The following is a 27722-nucleotide window of genomic DNA, read 5'->3' on the forward strand; positions in this document are numbered from 1 at the left end:
TCCGTCTAGTCAAAGCTGTGGTTTTTCCAGTAGTCATGTATGGATGTGAGAGTTGGACCATAAAGAAGGCTGAGCACTGAAGAATTGATGCTTTCGAACTGTGGTGCTGGAGAAGACCTTGGACAACAAGGAGATCAAACCAGTCAGTCCTAAAGGAAATCAACCCTGAATGTTCATTGGAAGGACTGATGCTAAAGCTGAAGCTCCAACTCTTTAGTCACCTGATGCAAAGAGCCAATTCATTGGAAAAGACCCTGATGCTGGGAAAGATTGAAGGCAGGAGAAAGGGGAGACAGAGGATGAGATGGTTGAAGATGGTTGAATGCCATCATTGACTTGAATGGAGATAAGTTTGAGCAAACTCCGGGAGATAGTGAAGGACAGGGAAGACTGCCGTGCTGCAGTCCACGGGGTCACAAAGAGTTGGACACGACTGAGCGACTAAATAAGTGTGTCTCATTTGTTATCAGTAAAAGCACTTTTCTGCACAGTACCCCAAGATGCCTTTCTCAACAGATAGCTGCTGCTACTGCTTCTTTTTTTTTTTTGTCAGCAGAGTCAGCACAGTTCACAGTTTAACAGGATGGAGCCCTAAAATACATAATAACGTTCCTATTGACAACTCCTTCCACAAGTTTCAGATTTGCAGGATGAATAAGTTCTGTAGATCTGTTACTCAACAATGTGAATATATTTAGCAGAACTGAACTGTACACTTAAAAATAGTTAAGATTGTATAACTATACAACCTTGCAGCTTGTATAATCTTAGTTCCCCTACCAGAGATTGAATGCAGGCCATAGCAATGAAATCCTGGAATCCTAACCATCAGGTCACCAGTGAATTCCCAGTGTTGCATTTTTCTAAGCCACAATTTTGAAAAATAAATTTTAAAATAATTAAATTTTTTTAAAAGGATTGCCCTACATACACATCGAGGAAACCAGATCTGAAAGAGACACGTGTACCCCAATGTTCATCGCAGCACTGTTTATAATAGCCAGGACATGGAAGCAACCTAGATGCCCATCAGCAGACGAATGGATAAGGAAGCCATGGTACATATACACAATGGAATATTATTCAGCCATTAAAAAGAATACATTTGAATCAGTTCTAATGAGTTGGATGAAACTGGAGCCCATTATACAGAGTGAAGTAAGCCAGAAAGATAAACACCAATACAGTATACTAACGCATATATATGGAATTTAGAAAGATGGTAACAATAACTCTATATGCAAGACAGAAAAAGAGACATAGGTGTATAGAACAGACTTTTGGATGCTATGGGAGAAGGCGAGGGTGGGATGACCTGAGAGAACAGCATCGAAACATGTATATTATCAAGTGTGAAACAGATCACCAGCCCAGGTTGGATGCATGAGACAAGTGCTCGGGGCTGGTGCACTGGGAAGACCCAGAGGGATGGGATGGGGAGGGAGGTGGGAGGGGGGATCGGGATGGGGAACACATGTAAATCCATGGCTGATTCATGTCAACGTATGGCAAAAACCACTACAATATTGTAAAGTAATTAGCCTTCAACTAATAAAAATAAATGGAAAAAAATAATTTTTAAAAAATGGATTGCCCTAGTGGTGCTAAGAACCAACTAAAGTTTTAAGTCTTAAGTTTGTCACACCACCACTCAACACAGCTGTGGAGATTTTCTTCTCTTACACTCTTCAGTTAGAACATAGGAACAGGAATACAATGAGTTGGATCACTCTGGGTGAGCAGGTTAGGTGGAGGAAAACTGTGGCAAGGGAGGAAGGAATTAAAAGTTGCTAGCAGAAAAGTCAATGGTGTGGTGGTTTTGAAGCCTTTGTGAATGGATTAAGTAAAGGAAACCCAGAGATTTGTAGACTGGACTGCTGTCAGTTAACTGTTGACTGAAAAAAATGTGCAGCCAAAAAGGCAATAATTTTATTTTAATCAGCGTACTTAACTGAGGACTCGGACCTGGGGTACAGCTACTCAGCTAGCTCCTAGGGACTGTTCCAAAGAGGCAAGGGAAGAACCTGGATGTGGAGTTGTTTCTGGCTGAAAAAAACAAGAATAAGCCATGTAGTTGAACATCAAAAGATTATAGCTTATCACAAAAGTACATTTCAAGTTAATTATTTTAGTGCTTTTCTTTGTATGGGAAAGTGCACGCGGGCCTATTGAAACCATCCCTTTGATATGTATATTTTTCTCCATCCTGAGTTCTCCTCAGGGCACATTGACCTGGTGACTGCAGCAGCTGATGTCAATTTGGCTGAAACAACTGTTTACTGAAATGGCAGAGATGTTCTTTGTCCATGTAACTTTGATACTCTAATTCCAAGGAGCACAATGACCTGATCTAACTCCAGCATCTTCTTGTGGGTTTTGTTTGATTCTATGAATGCTAGGCTGCTTCAGTTGTGTCCTGCTCTTTGCTACCCCATGGACTGTAGCCCGCCAGACTCCCCTGTCCATGGGATTCTCCAGGCAAAAATACTGGAGTGGGTTGCCATGCCCTCCTTCAGGGGATCTTCCTGGCCCAGGGATTCAACCCATGTCTCCTGCATTGACAGGCGGATTCTTTACCACCAGCGCCACCTGGGAAGCCCTTGCTTGATTCTATTTCCTGTTATTTGAATTAATTAATTAAGTTTTATTTACTTATTTGTCTATTTATTTATTTTGGCCCTGACGTGGTACTTGGGATCTTAGTTCCCTAACTACAGATTGAACCCTTGCCCCCTGCAGTGGAAGCCCAGAGTCTTAACCATTGGACTGTTGGAGAAACCCCTATTAATTGAATTTAGAAATGGGATGCATACTGTATACTTGCAAAACTGCAATTCAGCACTCAGGCAAGCCACAAGTGAAGGCATTACTAAATGATTGCTTAGTAAGCCTAGAATCAGAACTTGAAAACCTGATTTATTCTTTTTGATTTGTTGTTCTTACAATCGGTCTTTCAAGTAAGGTAGTGTAGTGGAGGAAATCTTTTTTCTCCCCCTTCTCCTTTCAATTGCTTTTTTCTCTGATGGAAGAGGTGTTAGTTGATCAGTCATGTCCGACTCTTTGAGACCCCATGTACTGTATGTAGCCCATCAGGCTCCTCTGTCCATGAGATTGTCCAGGCAAGAACACTGGAGTGAGTAACCATTCCCTTTTCCAGGGGATCTTCCCAACCCAGGGACTGAACCTGGGTCTCGTAAATTTTAAAATATTGTCATATCATGACATGAGAGACAGTGTTGTTCATTGGGCTCAACACTAGAATAGTATAAAGACAATCTTAACATAAAGATTAATCCCCTGCGATGGGATAATCTTGCCAAGGAGACAGTAATATTGGCATCTGCTTAGACATAAGTCTCCATTGGATGATGCTTGAATGGGCTCTGCCATCAACTATCTATGAAGTGGTTTTTGTCCCTCCTTTCAGCTAAGGTTACCCTACTGCTCTTGTCCTAAACAGTGTACTGAATGATTCAAATATATCGCATTTCAACCCTGTATTAATAAAATTCTGTCCAATGTCCTTGACTGGTCTTTAGACTGTATTCTAGTCTCTTTTTGACTCTTCTGCTTTACTTCTGCAGAAAGTTACTCACATCTATTAGATACAGATATCCACAGTTAATGTGATGTCCCTTTTAGGTAATGGGGCGTGTTTCACACATCTACTGGGTACTTGCTATGTGTTCAGCACCATGGCTGATCTGAACCCAAGAGTCAGTAAGATCTGACATCCTACCCTCAGGGAATTAACTCTTGTTGGAGACCAGTAACCATATGCAACTATCTTACAATGTGATAGGCTTAGGTACTGTACTTGAAACAGATTTTAAAAAGTTATGAAGGACACGTGCACCCCAATGTTCATCGCAGCACTGTTTATAATAGCCAGGACATGGAAGCAGCCTAGATGCCCATCCGTAGATGAATGGATAAGGAAGTTGTGGTACATATACACCATGGAATATTACTCAGCCGTTAAAAAGAATTCATTTGAATCAGTTCTAATGAGATGGACGAAACTGGAGCCCATTATACAGAGTGAAGTAAGCCAGAAAGATAAAGAACATTACAGCATACTAACACATATATACGGAATTTAGAAAGATGGTAACGATAACCCTATATGCAAAACAGAAAAAGAAACACAGAAGTACAGAACAGTCTTTTGAACTCCGTGGGAGAAGGTGAGGGTGGGATGTTTCAAAAGAACAGCATGTATATTATCTATGGTGAATCAGATCACTAGCCCAGGTGGGATGCATGAGACGAGTGCTCGGGCCTGGTGCACTGGGAGGACCCAGAGGAGTCGGGTGGAGAGGGAGGTGGGAGGGGGGATCGGGATGGGGAATACGTGTAACTCAATGGCTGATTCGTGTCAATGTATGACAAAACCCACTGAAATGTTGTGAAGTAATTGGCCTCCAACTAATAAAATAAAATTAAAAAAAAAAAAAAGTTATGAGGGCTCAGTGGGAAGAAATGTTCATTTTTTCTGAGATAATGTGAGAAAACATCAGAAAGTAGCACTGTATCTTCTGTGATGTTTATAATCTTTCTACTTAACCTTTTCCAACTGCATTGCTGAAACCATTGTGGCATTTCAGGAGGGGTTCTCCGAAGAGTTCCAGTCCTTTATGTCTCAGTGCTGAAAGAATTCAGCAAGAGGCAAAATGATAGCTAAGAAGTGATTTATTTGAATAGGATAAATTGTAAGCTTGTGAGGCTTACAAGAGGGTGGGTGAGAGGTTATTGGGCTATAGTTTTATAATCAGAGGAGAAGTGGGGAGGGGGAGAAGACCTTGTTTGTCTTTCTTGAATAGATATCATGCTTCCAACATCAGTTCCTCCTTCAGGTTGGGCAGGGGAGTTTTCTTATCCCTTCATGGTCAAGCTAGGTACACAAATTATTGCTTTTCATGGGTGCAAAGAGTGTGTCCTAACTTAACTGAGCTCACTGGGCATGGCGAAGGTCTTATGCTTGTTGTTATTCAGTCGCTCGGTCATGTCCGACTCTTTGCTACTGTTGTAATTGTTTTATTGTTTTGGGTCATGTCTCACGCTTCTGCTGCAAAGCAAGCATGCTTGGTTTTGTGGATAAGCAAACCTGCTTTCTGGAGCAATCATTAACTTAGAGAGTTCTCCCATTTTTTTGTCTACTTATAATCCCCTAGTGGCATTAACTATTTAATCACCTGCTTTGTCCTTTTACTCTGTCCCTAACATTTCCAGTCTGTAATATAAATTTTGAAATGTGACTATTGTTATCTTTGGATAGGAAAGTTGGTATTATCCAACGGGCTGAACACTGGAAGAGGAATGACATTTGCAAGTTTCTCTATCATTAACAATTATAGTTTATCAAAACAAACTGCTCATGTCTCCATAGCAAGTTTTTTTGTGTGTGACAAAACCTGCGGAAGGTTCAAGTTAAATACACAGCTCACCTCCTGCATAGGTCTCTACTTTGCAACCTGGGATTTTCCTGGCAATGACATCGTTAAACATGGCTAATTTCCCATTCTAGTGGTACATTAACTGGCAAATTTGAAAAGCCTGTTGTTAACCTCTAGTATCTAAGTTAGAGGTGAATATAATAAATCTCTTACTCAAGATAGTTGTGATATTGTGATTTATAACAAGAAATATATTGAATTGGCCAAAAAATCATTTGGTTTTTTCCATAAGATCTTGTATATTTGGTTTTTGTCCCATTTCTGGCACAGAGCTCCTAAAACCCTTGGAATTCCCATAGATGAGAACAATAAAAGCGTCTCCTGTTATGTTAATGAGGTGATTTTTGGAAAGCACTTAAGGTTGGGAGCTGGTTGTCAAGAACACCAAGCAGTGCTTGCTTCGGCAGCACATATACTAAAAATCGGAACGATACAGAGAAGGTTAGCATGGCCCCTACGCAAGGATGACACGCAAATTCGTGAAGCGTTCCATATTTTTGGACAATCAGAGCCGGTCTCTGCACAGGCACAGGCTCTTCTTGCACTGGACACATTCCCCACCCACCTTATCTCAGAGGTACAGGAAGTATGTTCTTAAGCATAAAAATCAGAAAAGCTATATTTAACCAACGTGAACAAAATGAAAACAAAAACACTGAGGGAAAAAAAAGAGAACACCAAGCAAGTGTGAATTAAGGGGTTGGAATTTTCATTCTCAGCTCTCTCCCTGCAGGGAGGGAAAGAGGCTGGAATTTGAACCAGTCACCAATGGCCAATGATATAACCAATAATGTGTATGTAGTAAAACCTCATTAAAGATACCAAAGGATGGATTTCAAAGAGCTTGTAGCTTGGTGAACATGTAGAGATTTGGGGAGGGTGGTGCACGTGCACTGGGAGACGATGTGGAAGTTTTATGCCCCACCCGCCCCGTGCCCTGTGCATCTCTTTGATCTGGCTGTTCCTGAGTCATACCCTACTTTGTATATATACATAAAGTAGACAGTGGTCTACTTAGTCAGTTGTTTCTCTGATTTCTCTGAGCCACCTTAGCAAATTATTTGATCCTTAGAGGGGGTCATTGGCACCTCCAATCTACAGCCCGTAGGTCAGGAGCACAGGTGATAACATGGCATTTGAAGTGAGGGTAGAATTTCTGCCTGGAGAATCCACATGGACAGAGGTGGCTGGTGGGCTACAGTTCATGGGGTCGCAAAGAGCCGGTCATGACTGAGCAGCTGAACACAGGAGGCTGGTCTTATGGGGCTGAGCCCTTAACTTGAGGAAACTGACTCCATCTCCAGATAGATAGTGTCAGAGTTGACTTGAATTGTAGGAAACCCAGCTGGTGTTTGAGAATTGCTTGTTGGTGTGAAGAAACCCCCCCCCACCCCCGCCAACTCACCCACATTGGAACTGTGACCAATGGTCTTTCTTCTTTTTTTTTTTGGTCTTTCTTCTTTTAAAGGCCCAACATGCAGCAGAAATAGGAGCCGATGGCATCGCTGTCATTGCACCTTTCTTTCTCAAGCCATGGAACAAAGGTAGGTAGATAGGTCTAAACACACAATGCCACACATGGTCCATTTCTTTACGCTGTCCTTCCAAATGCTTGTGTTTAACTCATGAAACTAAAGTCCTATGAACTGCCGTGAAAAGTCTCGCGGCATGAGACGGCCGTGGCATAGTAGTTCTCCGGAATTTTCAGACTTCCTGGATCCGTAGGAGAAAAGACTCCATTAAAAATACTTTGGCTCTTTTGCCAAGTAACCTGATCAGGTCATTCACCAAGCCCGGGGTCAACCCACAGGTGCCTGTGTTTGGGTCAGGTGTCCACTTCCTGTCCAGTCTGTTGTGTAGAGCGTCAGAGTGACATGGCAAAGCGTGAGACCAGTTTTCTCAAAAAAAAAAAAAAAAAGAGAGGAATATAAGTGATGGGCATTTTGAGACTACATGTGCTATTCAAGTGAGTAAGTGGTGAACTGGAAAAAAGATTTCACAGAAATATCCATCGCTTTCAAAATATCAAGTTCTTGTTTTCTCTATGGAAACTGTGGTTTCCAAGTGTACTGAGTCCTTTTAATTCTTTTGATTAGCAAAAATACAATACAAATTTAAAAGGATTAAAAACACAGGATGTTATTTGCATGCAGTTAAATATTTATTGGTAGAGAGAAAACAGTTGTTAGTATAGATAAATAATTTAAATACTGCAATTCGGAAGTTTAGAGTGAATATTTTTTAAGTTTTTTAATATGGTTTTTAATTTTTCTTGCATAAATACTTTACACAAAAGACAAAGAAAAAAATAACACATAATTTTGTCAGAAATATTTATCATAGATAGAAAATATCATCACCGCATTCAGATGAAGTATGTTGGATTCCTTCTCCCACTATTCAGTGCCATCCAAATGTAAGCAGTCTTGCTGGATTTGTTTATCATAAATACCTATATAAACAGCAGTGAAGTTGCTGTTGAAGCTCAAATTGGATGATGTAGGAAACCCCAGTTCTTCAGTAAACCAAACTGAACTCTCTTCTGGAAAATATAAATTTCTCTCCAAAGGGGAAAGTACCAAACTTTGGTTGAAATGTGCCATTACTTTCATGTCTTCCCATTTTGAGCAGATGTTGTTTTATCTTTTTGTTGTAGGATTTTCTCAATTACAACTTTATTCTGATCTTAATTCAAAGTCTTTGCTATTCACTGACCACACTTACCCTGCTGGGTAAAAGGAAGAGGATCCTGTTTGATGGGCTCCTGGTTTTAGTAAGAGTATTTCATGACTTCTCTTAGTATGTGGGAAGATTTGCACCAGTTTTTTGTTAGTATTTTAGTATAGTAGAAAAGTGAACCTCTTATTTTGGCCCTTCTGGAGAGAGGAAAATAAAACTTTGCATGAAGTGAATTGCAGTAGCAATCTCAGAGATAATAAGCATGGTCAAGAATTTTCAACCTCCGAAATAGATGGTTGCATGTCACTCGATGGCTCTTTTTTTACTGGGGAAAGGCAATGTTTTACACCTGTTCACACCATGACTGTTCTTTCAGATGCCCTGATTAATTTCCTAAAAGAGGTGGCTGCCGCTGCCCCTGCATTACCATTTTACTACTATCACATTCCTGCCTTGACCGGGGTGAAGAGTAAGTACTGCTTCTTTCCATGGCTCTTTCCCTTCCCTTTTCACTCCCTTCCCTTTTCACATCATACCCTATTTCACTAACAAACTCCCACACTCCACCCCATCCCACCCCACCCCATGTCACGAAACCCTCAGACTGTAGACTAAGATAGTTCCAACTGCTCCAAAAATCAGTCACTCATCAAAAATAAGTCAGCCTGGGACTGCCCTGGTGGTCCAGTGGTTGAGAATCTGCCTTCTAAAGCCGGGGATGTGGGTTCGGTCCCTGTTTAGGGAATTAAGAGCCAACATGCCACTGGGCAGCTAAGCCTGTGCGCTGCAACTAGAGTCTGGGTGCCGCAATACCCAGCACAGCTGGAAAAAAGAAATGTCAGTCCTCATCAGTCATCGACACTACCTTATAATGAAATATTTTAAGTATGAAAGGCAAGTTGACCCCTAGGCACTTCTAGCAGACACCTGTGTCTGTGTCACACACTCCTCCTTCTTATACGGGAAGATATAGCCTGCAAATCCCACTGGGACAATTGCCTTTGTACCCTACCCTGTCCTCGGTGCCTGGCACACAAGAAGGTACTCTGATCTCTTCTCACTTTTCTTCTAGCTTTTCTGTCATCGTTATCGTACTTCTCCTGCATGAAGATTGTTAGATGAAATTTCTTAGGAGGTTATTTTTAAAATGCTGCTCCTCTTAACTTCCTTAAAAGAAAATACTGAAGTTGCGCTTTATATATATCCATCTATTGTTCAAGGAACAGAAGATTTAGATCTGTAATTTGACAAGTACAGATGAACGAGGAGGCAAGGGCAAGTGATTGTGCTCAATCCGCAGCCAGCTGCAGCTGAGAGCAGCTCCTGGCAGCTCCGTGCAGACGTGTGGGGCTCGATGGGATGTCCTCTGATACTTCCCGAGGGCCTGCAGGTGAACAAGACATTTATTGTTTTGAACAGTTCGTGCTGAGGAGTTGTTGGATGGGATTCAGGATAAGATCCCGAGCTTCCAAGGGCTGAAATTCAGTGACACAGATCTCTTAGACTTCGGGCAGTGTGTGGATCAGAATCGCCAGCGACAGTTTGCTTTCCTTTTTGGGGTGGATGAGGTGAGTCACCTCCTGGCATGTCCCGGCTCGTTAGTTTTCCTCCCAAACAATTGATGTAGCTGCTTATATAGTAGCAACTCTTCTCCTTTTTCATCATAGTAATTATGTCCTTTGCTTCTGTTTTTTTTTAATATATTTTAAATTTTTATTTGCTATTTATACTCAATAAAACTGAAAAAAAGTCTATCATAGCCTCATGATGAGGCTTTTGCCATAATCTGTTAGAAGCAAGTTATTGGTCCCACCCACTCTCAAGGAAAGGGACTTATTCAGGGGGTAACACTAACAAACAGAGATCAGCTAGGCCATCTTAGAATTCTGTCCATTATAATGAAATAATTCAATAGGTTACTGAACAGTATTTGTATTATTGGCTAACAGCAATTCGGATGTCACTCTCTAGCATGGGGAACTAGGGTAATGGGGAGAAAACTGCTTTATGTGACTATTTCTTGCAAACACTGCACAAATTTATTGATAAAAGTTATAAGAATATATAGTAAAAAAAAAAAAACTGTCATTAAGCAGAAGTTGAATGTAATTATGTAGAGTATGTTCAATGATGTTTCTATTTTACATATAAAATATATATTATATATATAAATATATATTATATATATATGTATATATTTTTATCTGTCAAAACATAATGGAAGAAAATCTCTTTGTTTCTGATCAGCAACTGTTAAGTGCTCTGGTGATGGGAGCAACTGGAGCGGTGGGCAGGTAAGCAGGACTCGTTTTCCCCAATGATTATAACTGTAAAATCCCCCCCAGAGCCATTCGTCACCTGAGTAGTTGTATTTCTTGCATGTAAACCTTTTCTAAGAGAAGTTGCCCTTCTTTGCCACATTCTCAGCGAAAATGAATCAAGCAGGGCTTAGCACTTTGGAGGGCTTCCCTGGTAGCTCAGATGGTAAAGAAGCTCTAACTCTACCGATAGTACCTTAGACTAATTACTGGATTCTTAGAGTAACCAGCAAGGCAGGGGGTTCTTGAAATTCAGAACAAGGATGTTTTCCCAGTTTCTTATACAGTAACTCAGGATCAGAGAAGTTTTATCTTGTTGTACTGGGAACAGCAAGTTCTTGCCTCCTCCTCCTCTAATGCAGGAGACCTGGGTTTGATTCCTGGGTTGTGAAGATCCCCTGGAGAAGGGAATGGCAACCCACTCCAGTGTTCTTGCCTGGAGAATTCCTTGGAAAGAGGAACCTGGCGGGCTACAGTCCATGTGGTCCGAAAGAGGCCGACAGGGCTGAAGGACTAACTTTCACTTAGCACTTTGTTACTGCCTCAGTCATTGTTTTAAGAAGCAGCTGTTGCAGTTAGAGATGAGGCACCCGAGCTGAAAGTATGCACAGAACTTCTTTGTCAGAAATTACCTGGTTACAAATAACAGAAAACCATTCAAACTAGCTTATGTGAAAGAAGGTAAGTTATTGTAAAATACTGGGAAATTTCATACACCCCAAAGGAGGGAGTGCAGTGAGGTCTCAGAGAAGATGAGAACCCAAAACTGCAAAGCTCTCAGCTGCAGACTGTTCTCCATCTGTGGTCCTTTGGACTTCTCTCTATCTCCCTTCTCTCCAGATGGCCTTTCTCTGCTTCAGCATGCACGTGGCCAGTCATGGTGCCTGATTGGGGCATCTCAGGCTGTCACTAGATAGCACTGCCAAGTCAAATGTCCACGTAAAGCCCGATCAGTTGCAACTGGGAGGGCAGAATCATGTGGCCCGATGTCTACTCAGCAGAAGGCCCTGGGACATTCGATTGAGCATGTCCACTGCACATGTTAACCTAATTCATTAGGAATGTGCCTGCAAGCAGATTGAACTATTTATATTAACTGAAAGTGTATTTTTCCCCCCGTGAGAAAAGTACAGGGGAAGCAAAGTGATAACTCATAGTATATCTTGGTGAGCATAGCTTTGATGAAGAGTAGTTGAGTTGGATGATCTTAATGGCTCTTTCACCAAGCCAGGATGCCTGAAACAAAACAACCATTGTCACACAGACCATTTCTACTGAGGAAACCTAAATGCCTGGATCTGCTGACCATGGAAGTTCTTACTTTTTAGACTTTTTTTTTTTCCTGACCTTCATACTAGGCATTTTTATTCTGTCAACATAATCTGAAGGCAAAGTACATTTGGTTACACTTCATTTCTTCTTAATTATGATGAACATTCCTCTCTAAGTGAAGACATAACCTGGGACTTCCTTGGTAGTCCAGTAGCTAAGACTTCCATGTTCCCAATGCAGGGGGCCCAGGTTCGATCCCTGGTCAGGAAACTAGATCCACATGTTGCACCTGAGACTTCAGATGCCACAACTAAGACCCAATGCAGCCAAATAAATAATTATTTAAAAAAAAATAAAAGCATTTAAGAAAAAATTCCATCATTAAAAAAATTTTTTTTGATAAATAAGAATACACCTGAGACCCCTGGGATTGAACTTATAGTATTCCAAGACCCCTGAGACATTCATGTAACATATTGTGAACTCTGGTGTTTCACATGTGCAAGTAACTTACCTCAGCAATTATATTTTATTCTTCCCTATTTTATTACTGGGAGATAATGTGAATTTCACTTTCTTGGAATCCCTTGTATGGACTCCAGGGACTACTTATTTGAAGTACCAAGAATATGCTGTTCCCAGTACAACAAGATAAAACCCTTCTCTGATCCTGAGTTACTTTTTGAGAAACTGGGAAAACATCCTTTTTCTGAATTTCAAGAAACTCCTGCCTTGGTGGTTTCTCTAAGAATCCAGTGATTAGTCTAAGATTCTATTGGGAGAGTTAGAGTTTATTTTTTAAGATGGCAAGAACATCTTATCAGATCAAATAACTGACTCTCACCTCTATTTTTGTTGAAGTGTAATAGAAGAAGATACAAAGGGATGGAAAACCTTCTCGACAACTCTGTAGCCTTTTTTTGAGGCATAGCATCTTCATGGCGAAATGGAAACCACATCTCCCTCACAGGGTTTTGAGAGGATCACACTTGGTTTATGTCAGGCAGTGAAACATAATAGTCAATAAGAGGTCTCTCATATTATTATTATAATCAATATTATTATTAGAAACTAGTCTCTAGGTAGCATATAACTCAACAAAGAATTGAGGTAATCTGCTAGGGTTTTCCCCTTTTACTGTGGTGCTCAATTCACCCTGTTCCTCAGCTTAAAGTTTCTAGGATGCACTTTAGACATTGCATTTTATCCACAGTCCTTATCTAGCGTTGCACCTCTGTGTGTGCCCTGGGCCAGGGGTTGCCCTCATTCACTCTTTGCCAAATGTACCTCTGTCTTTCACTTTTTTCCAACTCTACCCTTTTTGTATTTTTCCTCCCTTTTTCTTCATTCCCTTTAGTGTTCTTTGCCTCCTCTGCCCTGCTTAGTATTGCTGGAAAATTCAGAACTAAAGACACCTGATCCTTTAATAGATTAGGGCCCAAAAATAGGCTTCTGAAAGGCTTGGTATATTTTTCCCTTTTAAGCTTCAGAGGGGTTTGTAGAGCTGGGTCTTCCCGCTGAGTTACTGATCCTACAGTGTGTGCTGTTTTCTCTTTCTAGTACCTATAACTACCTGGGAAAAAAGACAAAGCAGATGTTGGAGGCTTTTGAACGAAAGGACTTCTCTTCAGCTCTGAGCCATCAGGTTAGCTTTCTTTTTCCCTCCTTAGAAATCACAGCCTTTTTTCTTTCCCACTTGAGAGTTCTTATTCTCTCTCATCAGCATTCCTACCATGCCTGCCCTCTTTAAAATTGCCCAGCTGCTTCTTTCTGTATTTTCCGTCTTTTTTTTGTTTAAAACCAAATCTGCTCCCATTGTCCACAGTCCCTACATGTCTAATCAGGACAGGCCCCATACGGGAATGACTCCTTTCTGTTCCTCCTAGAAATGATCTTATTTTTAGTCTACATTCAAAGTGTTTTTATGACTGTGAAATAATAGTGATGGATTTCTGAGTAAGTGACCACATGCCATCCCCTTGAGAACTTCACACTTGAGTCACCAGAGTATATAAAGAAGCTATGAAGCTGGTGACCCAAAAACGGGAGACTTAATCCAAAATCAGAGCAGGTCGGTCTCCTTTGCCCTGGAGATGTTGCTGAGAACTTTATCCACCAGGCAGGAAACAAGAGCTGAGTAGGTGACCCAAAAGGAAGACACCAACTTGGAAACAGGAAGAGGAAAGCATCAGGAACTGGTGTATGTCAGGGAAGAGCCCTGGGGGAAACGGTGGCCGCTGTCAGTGTTACAGGGAGGACAGCCTAGTGTCTAGGGAAGGAAGAGCCTCACCAAAGGCTGGAACCAGCCGTAGCAGCTGGTAGTGTGTATGCCTTAGATGAACAGAATAAGGTGGAAAGAAAGAGTCAGCACAACAGAGCAACTTCTGGAGGCCCTAAGAGGTCCAGGACCTTTCAGGATCATAAAAGTGATCAAGAGGAGTAGCCAAAAAAAAAAACAATGAGTGGGAATGAAAGGCATAAGCAAGATCAGAGCAGGTGGTTGGTTCCAGTAAGCTCAGATAAGGGATCTTTTGAATAGGACAGGCCACCATCCTGTCCTAAGAATGGACTCATTGGAAAAGACCCTGATGCTGGGCAAGATTGAAGGCAGGAGGAGAAGGGAAGGCCAGAAGATGAGATGGCTGGATGGCATCACCAACTCGATGGACATGTGTGTGTGAACAAGCTCCGGGAGTTGGTGATGGACAGGGAAGCCTGGCGTGCTGCAGTCCATGGGGTTGCCAAGAGTCGGACCTGACTGAGCGACTGAACTGAACTGAACTGGCCAACCTCAGGGCAAATCAGGAATTATAGAGCAGAAGCCACGAAGCATCCTGAAGGTTAGAGGGGGTGACCTGAGCTCTAACCAAGAAGAAGACAGGAGAAAGCAGTTGCCAAGAGTGATTAAGTACATCCTTCCTGGGACTTCACTAGTGGTCCATTCCTTAGGAATCGACCTCGCAATGCAGGAGGCATGGGTTAGATTCCTGGTTGGGGAACTAAGACCCACGTGCCACAGAGCAACTAAACCTTCGTGCTGCAACTGCTGAGCCCATGCCACAGGGAAAGATCCAAGAGGCAAAGAAGACCCTGTGTGCTGCAACTCAGACCCAACGCAGCCAAATTAATTAGTTAATTTAAAAACATACATCCTCAGCCTTTAGCCCTGCATGTTGAGCCAGCCTAAATCTACTTCCTGCTTAAAGTTTAAAACAGCTTATTTAATATACATCTTTGTTCAGCCTCAGACCAGATGAGGCTGAAAGCAGGAATACCGTTAAGGATCTAGGAGGCTATGTCAACTAGATTAAGCAGTCTGAATTGTGCAGACTCATGCCATCTCTTTTCATTTATAATTTTCTTCTTCCTAAGTTTCCCAGAAAAAAAGTATTTCTGAAAATTTCAACCTGTTCTGAGCTGAATGGTGGGAAAATCATAGAATGGCATAAACTGTGAAATAGATGCAAGATGGACCCTTCCATTTAGTGGTTTCTTTTATGGGCTGACTCAGCTTCCATCTCCATCCCATTTTTTCTTTTAGTCCTACTCAAATCATCTCACTTAAAACATTATTGGGAATTAAAAAAAAAACATTATTGGGGAGGAGTTTGGAGGGGGGGGGCTTCCCTAGTGGCTCAGACAGTAAAGCGTCTCTGCAATGCAGGAGACCCCAGTTCAATCCCTGGGTTGGGAAGATCCCCTGGAGAAGGAAATGACAGCCCACTCCAGTATTCTTGCCTGGAAAATCCCATGGATCCCAGAGCCTGGTGGGCTACCATCCATGGGGTCGAAAAGAGTCGGACATGACTGAGCGACTTCACTTTCACTTTCACTTAGTTCATCACATGATATTTATTCTTACAGAAAGCCAATGTGAGTGGGTCTCATTTACTTACTTGTTAATATACCAAGGGCTGAACTGAATGCATGATTTCAGTAAATCTGGTCTCTGCCCTAAAGGAGTTTGTAGTCAAGTGAAGAAACAAACAAGTAAAAAGTTAGGGCTAAACTTACTCATTCTAATAGATTTAAATGTCATCCATTATATTTACAAAGTGAAATGATGCATATACAAAGATATTCCTTATAACATTGTTTATAATAACAAAAGGTGAAAACAGCTCAAATATCCACCCAAGGAGACGGTTAAATACATAGTTGTTGTTTAGTCACTAGGTTGTGTCCAACTCTTTTATGACCCCCATGGACTTCTCTGTCCATAGGGTTTTCCAGGCAAGAGTACTGGAGTACGTTGCCATTTCCTTCTCCAGGGGATCTTTCCAACCCAGGGATCAAACCCATGTCTTCTGCATTGGCAGGTGAATTCTTTACCACTGAGCCACCTGGCAAGCCTGCTGGGCACAACCTAAAGGGCAAGGTCCCACCGCTATGTTTGAGTTATTTAATGGAATTAGTTACAGCCCTTTAAAAGGATGAGATAGTTTTATATGCACAGATTTGGAGAGATCTCTATGATATTTTAAGTGTTAAAAAAAAGCAACAAAATAGACTTTTGGGGTTTTTATTTTGGGTTTTTTTAAATATTTAACTTTATTATGAGTAGCTAAAATTATTAATGGATGGTTTGATTAAATTATTTCCACTGAGCACCAAGCTAAGACAAGGTTGGATAGTGTGATAGTGAATAGGAAATAAAAGCTTAGAACAAAAGCAAAGTAGAGACTTTTGAATGTAATGTGCCATAGTTTGTGTGTCAGGAAAAAAAAAGGACATATGTGTATATGTTCTTGGTATTAAAATTTTATTCTGCATTGAATTTTTTATTGCTTGTATACAATTGATTAAGGGCTTTCCAGGTGCCACAGTGGTAAAGAATCCGCCTTGCCAATGTAGGAGATGCAAGAGACGCTGGTTCAGTCCCTGGGTGGGGAAGATCCCCTTTATTAGGAAATGGCAACCCACTTTAGTATTCTTACCTGGAAAAATTCCCATGGACAGAGGCAACTGCCAAGCAGTAGTCCTTGGAATCACAGAGTCAGACGTGACTGAATGACTAAGCATGCATGCACATACATACAATTGACTAAAACAACATAAAAAGCAAATGTTATTGAAAATGCATCTCTGTTGAAAATAGTGAGATGGATGGGAATCTCTTTTTAAGAACTGCTTCATGAATTTCTGGATGAATATCCTTTAATGCTAGAATCAGTTACAGTTGAGCATTCAATACTATTTCTGGTTTTTGTTTTTATAGAAATAAGTGCTGTGAAAGCATGATCATATATATTAGTAGATAAGAATGGAAGAAACTTTAGCAGTGTCGCTCAGTTCTTTAAGCAGTTTTTGAGTCATATGCCACAAATCACGGAATGCTTGATCATTTAATGATTTTCAACTGACAATGTGAATCACAACATTAAAAGGAATGTTGAAAGGAAAAAATGGAAAAGCCTATGATTTTTAAGAGGACTTGTTATCCATTAATTAGAGGAATCACTCAGCTCTCTTTGTGGATGCCAATACCAACATTTGATTTGCTCCTTTATTTGATTCCCAGAGGTGTCCCAAGGCAGTGATATAGGAAGTATGTCTTTATTTTTTCAAAAGTAGGAGAAGGACTGTGAAAGGGAAGATAGACAAGGACAATCTACACCTCCATTATGTGTGAATCCTTACTCTGATCAATTTTAGAAATAGTACTTATGGAATTTGAGTATGTAGAAATTGATTTCCATAAATCAGCCTTGGCCAAGTGCCCCCAAGGTGTCTTGGAAAGTAATCCAGAAGTTAGAGCACCCCAATCTGGAAACAACTACACTAGCTGGTAAGCTTACTTATGTAACCTAGGTGGGTTGAGGTTACCTTCCCCACCCTAACTCTGTATTGAACAGTTCCTTCATTGAAGTTTCTTTTCTTCATGGGCTCAATTCATAAAGCTTATATATATGGAAAAATCCTACCTTAGCCTAGATGGATCTCAACCATCCTCACTTGGCTGTTTTTCTCCATTCTGTCAGACCTTCAGAAAACTTAAGATGTATGGACTTTTGGTTTGAGGTTTCTGTAATTTGACCTCCAAATTCTTTAAATTGTTATCACAGTTCAGTAATACTGACTATAGATTTGTTTGTTTCTTCCCAGTTTTGTATTCAGAGATTTATCAACTTTGTGGTCAAACTAGGTAAGTTTCCCTGTCTGTCTGCCACTCGGGAGGGTTTGGGTCTTCCCAGGTGGCACAGTGATAAAGAATCCACCTGCAGGAGATGCAAGAGACTTGGGTTCGATCCTGGGGGTGGGGCAGATCCCCTGGAGTAGGAAATGGCAACGCACTCCAGTATTCTTGCCTGGAAAACAATCGCATGGACAGAGGAGCCTGGCAGGCTACATTCCATGGGGTCGCAAAGAGTTGGACACAACTGAGCAACTGAACACACACACTTGGGAGAGTTTCAGAGAAAGTGATGAGGTACTTTCATCACTTTCTCCAAGGGTTCAACAAGACACCTTTTAATCAGTTGTAAACAAGGTTTTATTCCTAATGATAACTTTCAGAGCCAATCCTATAAAATGGTGAAGTAAACCTAGTTGGAAGGTCTTGGCACCCTTCTCCAAATCTCTCTTCTCCATCTTAGCACTTTGTTCACCTCTCTACTCTGTGCAAACACCATTTGTTACCCCTTTTCTTCTAAACCATCAACACTCCCTCCCTTCCCTTGCTTCTGCTCCTTAAAATTCTACTACCACACTATAACTAACTTCAGCCTAAGTATTTGGAGGAAAGCAGCTTGAATATAGATCTTTCTAAACTGTGAATGACTGACAGCTCTCCCAAGAGTATCTGCCATTTAAAAGTTTATTAATACAAGTAAGCTTGAATGGATAGAGGTTTGAATAACATGACAACGTAAAGTTTGAGGGAAATATAGTGAATCTGAGTTGAGAAACCTCTCCACAGTCTCCTAAGTCTTATCCCATAACAAATGACAAATGCCACCATTCACTCCACTTCTTCAAGAGTTTGGCCCTTCCTGAGAACCTGGGTCAAGTCCAGGAAAAGTTTTAGGTTTTTCTTGGCAGACCTCCTCCCTTCCTTTCAGAGCCTTTCTGCCTCTTCCTAGCAAGTCTTCCCAAGCCCTAAGCACCTATTATGTATTATGTCCCTCATTCTCACGGGTTTTCAGCCAGCTCTCTTTATCCTTCAAAGACAATGCTTTCCATTTGCTTTCCACTTCAATGATTTTTGTCATATTTGTGTACCACCAGTACTAATGGGTCAGCCAAAAAGTTCATTCTGAGTTTTCCATAACTAGAAGGAAACTTTTTGGCCAACCCAATATTGTTAGCTATTATTATTCCCTTATCCTAAGCAATACTTTTCACAAAATCATGGGTTGGTATATGTTCCTAAAGTGCATAAAAGTGTATATTGAACTACTACTAGTTTTCTCAGTTTTTAAAGAACTAAAAGTTTACCTGTATGTCTAAGGTCACTTTGCATACCAGCAGTTATATTGCAAAGAAAGATTTTTCTTCCAGTTTTGAGATAAATTTGACATACAGCACTGTATAACTGTTTCTGTCTTGTGTTTATTTTTGTATTTTAGATTTCCAGTGAAATGATAAGAGTGTCTTTTTCTGTCTGACATTTCAATTTCATTTAGTTTAATACCCTCTAGGTCCATCTGTTTTAGGCTGCAAGATTTCATTCTTTTTTATGGCTGAGTAATAGTCCATTGTATATAAGAGAAACTTAATCTTAATAAACATGATAGTCTTATCATGAAGGTAGGTCTTCCTCTTCCACCATTCATAGTAAGCAAAGGAGGGCCACTTTGCATTTAGTAAAGTATATTCTATGTATTTAGCCAAGCTAGTATTTTCCTTCTAGTGCTCAATTGTTACTGTAACTAAGTTATCTTAGCAAAAGAAAGTTACTGCTCATACCTTTGATCTAAAAGTAATAGCCAGTTAAGAAAACAAATATCTTCCAGTGCTGTATTCTGGATTATTTCCTTAAGACCTACCTTCAAAATCACTAATATTATCTTTATGTTTTCTTCAGTTTTATTTTACTTGTTATATATTTTCGTTTCCATTATTTCTTTTTGGTTATTTCTTCCAGATCATCCCATTCTTTACTTATATGCCCTTCTCTTAGCCTGTGACTTCTATTCTTAAATATTTTTATCTCTGTGAAATCTCTTTCAGAATTTTGTGTCATGTTTTCTCGGGATGTGCAATGCGTGAGTTGTGTATTTTCTGGTTCCCATGCAGCTTCTTTTTCCTCATGTGCTTTGTAACTTTTAACTCTGAATTCATCTTCAGAGACAGTTGTTTCCTGGGGAATTCGTTGTACTCCAGGTTGTGAGGTGTCTCATCAAGTGATTTTACATCTGCCTCTGCAAACGCTTTATTTTCATCAGTTCTAACCAAGTCTTTAGGTATATTTGTTAGTATGGTTCCTGTACTAAGCACGTAATACAAATATAGATTCAGCATTTATATATGGCACAGGCTTGGGATTTCTTCTACTGCCTCTTTTTCCAGCCACAGCCCTGGCAGAAGCCAGGCTCCCTTGCCTCTTAGGAGAGTTTTTCTTTGTTTGTTTGTTTAGTTTGATTTTGTTTTTTCTCTTGCTTTTCATATAAGACTGACTACCAACTTTATACTGGGAGTTTTAATTCCAGCTCCTTGCTATATACAGACTGAAGATTTTATCTTGCATTGCAACCCTAATCTAAAACACCAGCACTGAGTCATAAACTATTACCTTAATTAGTGCGTTTCTCAGGGACTTTTTAGATGTGTCAGAACTAAATTTTGTCTTAATGATGAAGTCCTCCATCTTTCAATCCACAGCAGTACATCCCTGAATCAGATTATCCCCATGGACCATTGGCTTCAGCGTCTCCCTACCACTTTGACCTCTTTATTCCTGATACCTCTTGTCCCTCCTTCTTGCTTCTGAGGTTGACTTTGAGTCTCACTTTGTTTTATTTTATAATTTATCAATTTTTTAAAAAAGCTTCCAGCATTTGTATGTGTTCAGAGCAGGCCTAGGGATTTCCTAAGGGGCTTCCCAGGTGGCGCTAGTGGTAAAGAACCCTCCTGCCAGTGCAGGTAGACATTAAGACACACAGGTTCAACCCCTGGGTCAGGAAGATTTCCTGGAGAGGGCATGGCAACCCACCCCAGTATTCTTGCCTGGAGAATCAATCCCATGGACAGAGGAGCCTAGTGGGCTGTAGTTCATAGGGTCGCACAGACTTGGACACAGCTGAAGCCACTGCGCACGTATGTAGGGATTTCCTGCATCTGCTCAATCTGCCATATTGACTGGAAATGCCCCATCTTTTACTTCCATTTTATCCTGTCCTAGGAATCACTGTAAGAATATGATCTCTTCTCTGGAATGTTTGTGGCAACGTGGACCGTCCCAGCCATGTTTCCTTTTTATTTTTTCTAGGTTTTGGAGTGTCGCAGACCAAAGCCATCATGACCCTTGTCTCTGGGATTCCAATGGGCCCACCCCGCCTTCCACTACAGAAAGCCTCCAGGGAGTTTACTGATAATGCAGAAGCTAAACTGAAAAGCCTAGATTTCCTTTCTTGTACTGATTTAAAGGGTGGAGACATGGAAGCTTGTAGCTAGTGTCTATCAAATCAAGGTGTGTACATTGAAATATAATGTACCTGAATACTGCATTTATTTCTCAAAGCCTTTTTAAACTCAACCTTCTTAGCAAATGAAATCTTATGTCAGTCAACAAGTAGTTAAATACCTACTATGATCTTTTAAAAGTTTTAATTTGTAAAAGGGCAAAAACTTCAAAAGGAGTCATAGCCCTAAATCATTCAGTATTTCACAAAATTTTTGTAGAGAAAGTTTTGCATATATGGATGAGATCAAATCAAGAGGAAAACTGTACCTGATTAATTCCATTTGCCTTTGGGAGCTCCCATTATCTTAATTCCTGGTTCTTAATTCTATTTTAAAGTTTTCTAATTTTAAACCACCACAATATACTTTCATTTTAATAAATATTCATTTGTAATCTAGGACAACTCTGAGTGATTGCATTTAGGCAGATATTCTAACTGTAATGGCAGATTAATACAATGTAACTCAACTATGCACAACTATTAACATATCAGTTCACTTGGCTGCTCAGTCTAACCCTAGTATATCTGCTTTCAGATTAATTACAGTGTCACAGTTTTCCCCAAAAACTTCTGGTTAGGTGAAGACTTGCTTCAGTTACTATAACTAAAGGGCTATTTGGGTGGTTTTCACATAACAAAGGAGAGGCGTTCCCCAAAGATGAATTCATGTCTTTACTTGCTGGTGTAGAGAACTTCTCAAAGCTCAGAGTGTCGAAGAACCAAGGATCTCTCTGCTCTGGGCACCACAGCTTCCCCCTTTCCTCACTGGGGACAAAGTGTCTCCCAGCAGTGCACTGAATTATTGGAAGTGAAAACCAGAGTCCCTTCTGCAGTGAGCCCAGCAGCTCCTTACCTTCATTTTCCAGTCACATTTTCAAGCAGTCACTTTTCAGCGATAAAAGGTTTAGGGAGGACCTAAAGATCTCACTTTAACATTCTCTACACACCCTCTTTACTTTTTTCTTTCTCTGGAATGTAAACTGGCTGCTCAGCCACCTCTGTAACAAACCCAGGTGGGAGCTTTCTAGCAACAATGTCTATTGTGATTTTAAACTTGATTATCCAATCTAGTAACTACCTAGCGTTTTATTTTGTTTCCTATCTGATTAGTCTGCAGAGGAGAAGTGTTTGAAATTCATATCAGTTTACTCTGTTTTTTAATTTTTAAAATTAACAAGAAAACTTGTTCAAAATGAGAATTCGAAATGAACAATGGATTCAGTTATCTTTGCTAACCCTTTTTAAAATTGGTTGGGTAGGCAACAGTTGTTATATTTATATCTCCTCCCTCCTTTTACTGACTCAATGGACATGAATATGAGCAAACTCCAGGATACAGTGGCGGACAGAGGAACCTGGCATGCTGCAGTCCACGGGGTCACAAAGAGTCAGATACGACTTAGTGACTGAACAACAACAACAGCACTCCTTTTTTGCCCAGGAATAACACATACTTTTTTTTTCATGTTTCTGTCTTCTTTGGGAATAAGGTATCTGAATTAGAAATTGAACCACAGTGGCTTATGTGAACTTAAATTCTACCTCATTGAAACTTCTCTGTATAGCTGTTAACCTCCTAAAAGAAGAAAAGTGAGGTTTTTGTTAATGTTTGTTTCTGACGATGTCATATCCCTATTTAATGATACTAAGGCCAAATTAATTTTTCAGTGAAAATAAATACTGGATATCCACTAAGCAAAGAGCTCTGTTTTTCTTTTTTTGCTCATCTAAAATTAGCACTTGGAGAGCTTTTAACATGATTAATGAGATCTTGTGAACACAAAGAGAAATATGATGGTTAAACAAATGACCAGGGCTGAGTTTAAACTTTGTTATGTTGTGTTTTTTTTTTAATAATGTTTATTTTATTTTATTTCTTATTTTTGGCTGCTCTGGGTCTTTGCTGCTTTGCATACGCTTTCTCTAGTTGCAGCGAGTAGGGGCTACCCTTTGTTGTGCTGCGTGGGCTTCTCACTTCAGTGGTGTCTCTCGTTGCAGAGCACAGGCTCTAGGCATCCAGGCTCAACAGTTGTGGCACACAGGCCTAGTTGTTCCGAGGCCATGAGAAATCTTCCCGGACCAGGGATTGAACATGCGTCTCCTGCATTGGCAGACAGATTCTTTATCACCCAGCCACCAGGGAAGCCCCCAGTGTATGTTGTTTATACATCACAGAGAAACATTACATTGCTGCTAAACCGCTAACTCAAAGGCTGGCAAAATAAAGTTGAAAATGATACAAAACCCAAGAAGTGATATAGAAATTTGCATATATTATCATCAGAGATCAGATCACAGTTCTACTCTCAGATTTTTTCCTAGGTTGCAAACTTTTGACTGTGCTTCTAACAGTGGCAGATGGGGAATGGAAAATATCTATGGACTCTTGAATGATCCATGTATCACTGTTTGGAACAGTGACAAATACAATGAGAGAATGCCTTTCGCTAAGTGACTTTAGAGGAACAAGCAGGTCAAAGAGACATAGATTAAAAAAGTTACCATCACTGCAAGATTTGAAGTATTTATGTGCTTATGGGGCTTACTTATATGCAGAGTACATCATGAGAAACACTGGGCTGGATGAAGCACAAGCTGGAATCAAGATTTCTGGGAGAAGTATCAATAACCTCAGATATGCAGATGACACCACCCTTATGGCAGAAAGCAAAGAAGAACTAAAGAGCCTCTTAATGAATGTTAAAGAGGAGAGTGAAAAAGTTGGCTTAAAGCTCAACATTCAGAAAACTAAGATCATGGCATCTGGTCCCCTCACTTCATGGAAAATAGATGTGGAAACAGTGACAGACTTTATTTTGGGGGGCATGACTGCAGCCATGAAATTAAAAGTGATGACCAACCTAGATAGCATATTAAAAAGCAGAGACATTACTTGCCAACAAAGGTCTGTGTAGTCAAGGCTATGGTTTTTCTAGGAGTCATGTATGGATGTGAGAGTTGGACTATAAAGAAAGCTGAGCACCAAAGAATTGATGCTTTTGAACTGTGGTGTTGGAGAAGACTCTTGAGAGTCCCTTGGATTACAAGGAGATCCAACCAGTCCATCCTAAAGGAGATCAGTCCTGGGTGTTCATTGGAAGGACTGATGCTGAAGCTGAAACTCCAATACTTTGGCCACCTCATGCGAAGAGTTGACTTGTTGGAAAAGACCCTGATGCTGGGAAAGATTGAAGGTGGGAGGAGAAGGGGATGACAGAGGATGAGCTGGTTGGATGGCATCACCAACTCAATGGACATGAGTTTGAGTAAACTCTGGTAGTTGATGATGGACAGGGAGGCCTGGCGTGCTGCAGCCCATGGCGTCGCAAAGAGTTGGACATGACTGAGCAACTGAACTGAACTGAACTGAATGTGTTTATGGGATGGGAAGGTATGTGACATGACTTTTTGTTTTAAAAATGTCACTCTTGAAGCCGTGTGATGAGTAGATTAGAAGACAGACTGGGAACAGAGAAACCATTAGGTGGCCTATTGCAATTGGTAACTAGTGGTGGAGCCTCAACCTGAGGAAATGGCAGCGGTGATGGAGGGGAGGGAGTGGAATCAAAGATATTTGGAAAAAAGAATCAACAGAAACTGGATACGGAAGATATAGCTGGCACTCCATATCTGCAGGATATCTCTCTATCCAAGGATTCAACCAACTACAGAAGGAAAATATTGGGGAAAATAATTCCAGAAAGTTCCAAAAAGCAAAACTTGAATATGCCACATACTGGTAACTATTTACATAACATTTACATTGTATTTACAACTATTTACACAGCACTTACATTGTAGTTATTAGAAATCTAGAGATGATTAAAATCTACAGAAGGATATCCTATAGGTTTTATGCAAATTTATGCCATCTATTTAGAGACTGGTGAATCTCCATAGATTGGTATCTAGGGGGTCCTGGGACCAATCCCCTATGGATACTAAGGGACAATTGCACTTGTGTTTGTTATTTAGTTCCTGTAACAAATCACCCCTAAATGTAACAGTTTAACATTGGAAACATTAACTCATGTAGTTTCTGCGTTAGGATCTAGGAGCAGCTTAACTGGGTGATTCTGGTACAAAGTCTTTGAAAAAATTGCAGTCAAGCCATTGGCTACAGCTTTATTCCTTTCAAGGTTGAACCCGAGCTGAAGAACCCGCTTCTGGGTTCACTTACGTAGCTGGGCAGGCCTCTGTTCCTTGCTGGCTATTGGCCAGAGATTTCAGTTTCTCACGACACTATGGCAGCTTTCTTACTACAGAAAGATCTGAGAGAGTGATCCGAAAGATAGAGATGGCACACAAGTGAGCCAAAACTCAAAACAGAAGCCACAGTCTTTTAAAGCAATCTCAGAAGTGGCTTACTATCCCATTCCGTGTGCTTTAGTCAAAAAGACCAGTCCTAGTAACAGTGTAGGATGGGACTACACGGGGTATGTATGCCAGGAGGAAAGGGTCGTTGTTGGCCATATTGAAGGCTGCCTACTCCAATAATAAAAGAATCAGGTTTGAGACCCGAGACTCCAAAGTCTGGGGGACGTTAAGGAGAGAGGTTCACCAAGCATTTACATACGACCTGAAGTTCAAAAGAAAGTTTGGATAGGAGATTGAGGTTTAGAGGGTCTTCACGCATTGATGGTAGTTGAAAGCATGTAAGACAGTCCAGGCAGAGTGTATATAGAGTGCTGAGAACAGAACCTGGACATGACTGGCATTCGGTGAGCTTACAGAGGGAGCTTCATAGGAGTCTGAGATGGAGGGATTGGAGACATGGGAGCAGAGCTGTGCTCGGAGGAACTCCAAAAGCCTCAAATGTGAGGGGCAGTGATGTTCAGAGAAGTTCAGAAGTCTCTTCGTCAGTGGAGAATGTTAAAGCTCAGAGGGAAATGGGCAGTTGGCAGATGTCACCAGTCCCCAAAGGACCAGGGTCTCTCAATCACCCCTGAAGTCATCTTGCAAGCATGGAAAATCCTGGAACCTCAGAAGTTGGGTACCACGTGAGGTTCTATTCCCAATCACCTCATCACTGAGCCCCAGGCTCAGGACACAGGCTCTCTAGGGCAGCTTAGAAGTAGCACAACTCACCATCAGCTGCCTAAGCTGCAGGGCAGGAGGCTGGAGCTGAAAGACCAGCATCCAATTCACCCCTAGTTCAAGGGAAGGGAAGATTAAACCTAGGGCAGTTGAAGGACTTGCCCGGGCTAAGGATGGTGATGAGCTGATAAATGGTAAACAGTTGACTCTGGCAGAAGATTGGGCGGGGAGGTGGGGGTGGGGGGCTTCGTGGCTCAGGGGAGGCCCAGGCTTGTAGCATTTGCCTAATTCCATGGTCTAAATATTCTCACCATGGGATGAGGATCAAGATGACAGACTAAGAAGATACAGAGCTTACTTCCCTCCGCAAATGTTACCGAGTCCAGGCTCAGTCTGCTTGCTGCACGACAGGCCGATAATCAGGAGACAAGATGCTGAGGCAAGGTGCAGCAATTTTACTCAGTTTTCTCAGGCATCTGAGAAGGTGGCGGACTAGAGTCCAAGATATCTTATGGGGTCTGGATGCTAGCTTCTTTTATAGAACAGAGGAGAGAAGGTGAGGAAGTAAAGTAAAAAGGCGGTAAGTCTTGTGAAGTATCTCCTGATTTGGTCAGCCTCCATTAGGGAAAGTGTTAATTCCTTTTTTTTCTGCAGCCATTCACAGGTGGACAGGGTCAGGATGTTTCCCTATAAGCTGAATAAAAAGGCACTTTAACATTCTGGCAAAGGGGCAGGTGTTCCCCGAGGCCATGATGTACGCTTATAGCTTCAGGAAGCATCTTCTTAGTGATTATAGAAACCAAAGCAATGGAAAGCAAAGGTTAGAGTAAAAGAAACAGATCGAATGTGGAATCAGATTTTATTCTTCCCTGTTACTCAAATGAGTCAAAAATACATCTACATGTGGAACAACTGTTATGGAAAACTAACTGAAAACTGGCAGAAGAACTAAACAACTAAGGCTGCAAGAAAGACTCCCATATAATTGGGAAGAAAAGCATGGAGTGGAGACCTGTGACCTTGGGAGGGGACAAGGGGAAAAGGGAAATCACACAGGTGGCCCTGGGGAGTGAGCCGGGGAAGCCACAGACTGGGCCTCCCAGTCCTGGGGTCCTCCCAGGAGAGACAAGCCCCTTTGGCTCCTTGACTGACCACTGGGACAGATAAAGAAGCTGGGGAAACCCAGATTCCATTAATGAGGAGTGTGCAGATATTGGTCTGCCATCAGACAGGGTTGAGAGAGGTCTGCCCTAGTGGTTGCTTCTTTGCTGCTCTCCCTCATCTGAGCTGGCTTCCCTGATGTTTCAGGTGGTAAAGTGCTGGTCCTTTAATGG

The 27722-nt window shown here is 41.1% G+C and overlaps 1 protein-coding gene and 1 non-coding gene across 2 annotated transcripts in view; both read left to right on the plus strand.

Moving 5' to 3' along the window:
- The window catches only part of NPL (N-acetylneuraminate pyruvate lyase), a 41189-nt gene extending 18123 nt beyond the window's left edge, over positions 1–23066 (plus strand). Inside the window, exons 6-12 of the mRNA XM_065936170.1 lie at positions 6925–7000; positions 8512–8604; positions 9555–9703; positions 10383–10429; positions 13286–13370; positions 17831–17870; positions 21156–23066. Coding sequence (XP_065792242.1) covers positions 6925–7000; positions 8512–8604; positions 9555–9703; positions 10383–10429; positions 13286–13370; positions 17831–17870; positions 21156–21340 — 675 coding nt within the window. The 3' untranslated portion in view covers positions 21341–23066. The remainder of the gene's footprint in view (positions 1–6924; positions 7001–8511; positions 8605–9554; positions 9704–10382; positions 10430–13285; positions 13371–17830; positions 17871–21155) is intronic.
- LOC136170059 (U6 spliceosomal RNA) lies at positions 5848–5955 on the plus strand. The gene has a single exon (XR_010663517.1). It is a non-coding gene; the product is annotated as a U6 spliceosomal RNA (small nuclear RNA).
- Positions 23067–27722: the final 4656 nt, after the last annotated feature.

The sequence above is a fragment of the Muntiacus reevesi genome, chromosome 5, assembly GCF_963930625.1.
Source record: "Muntiacus reevesi chromosome 5, mMunRee1.1, whole genome shotgun sequence".
NCBI lineage: Eukaryota > Metazoa > Chordata > Mammalia > Artiodactyla > Cervidae > Muntiacus > Muntiacus reevesi.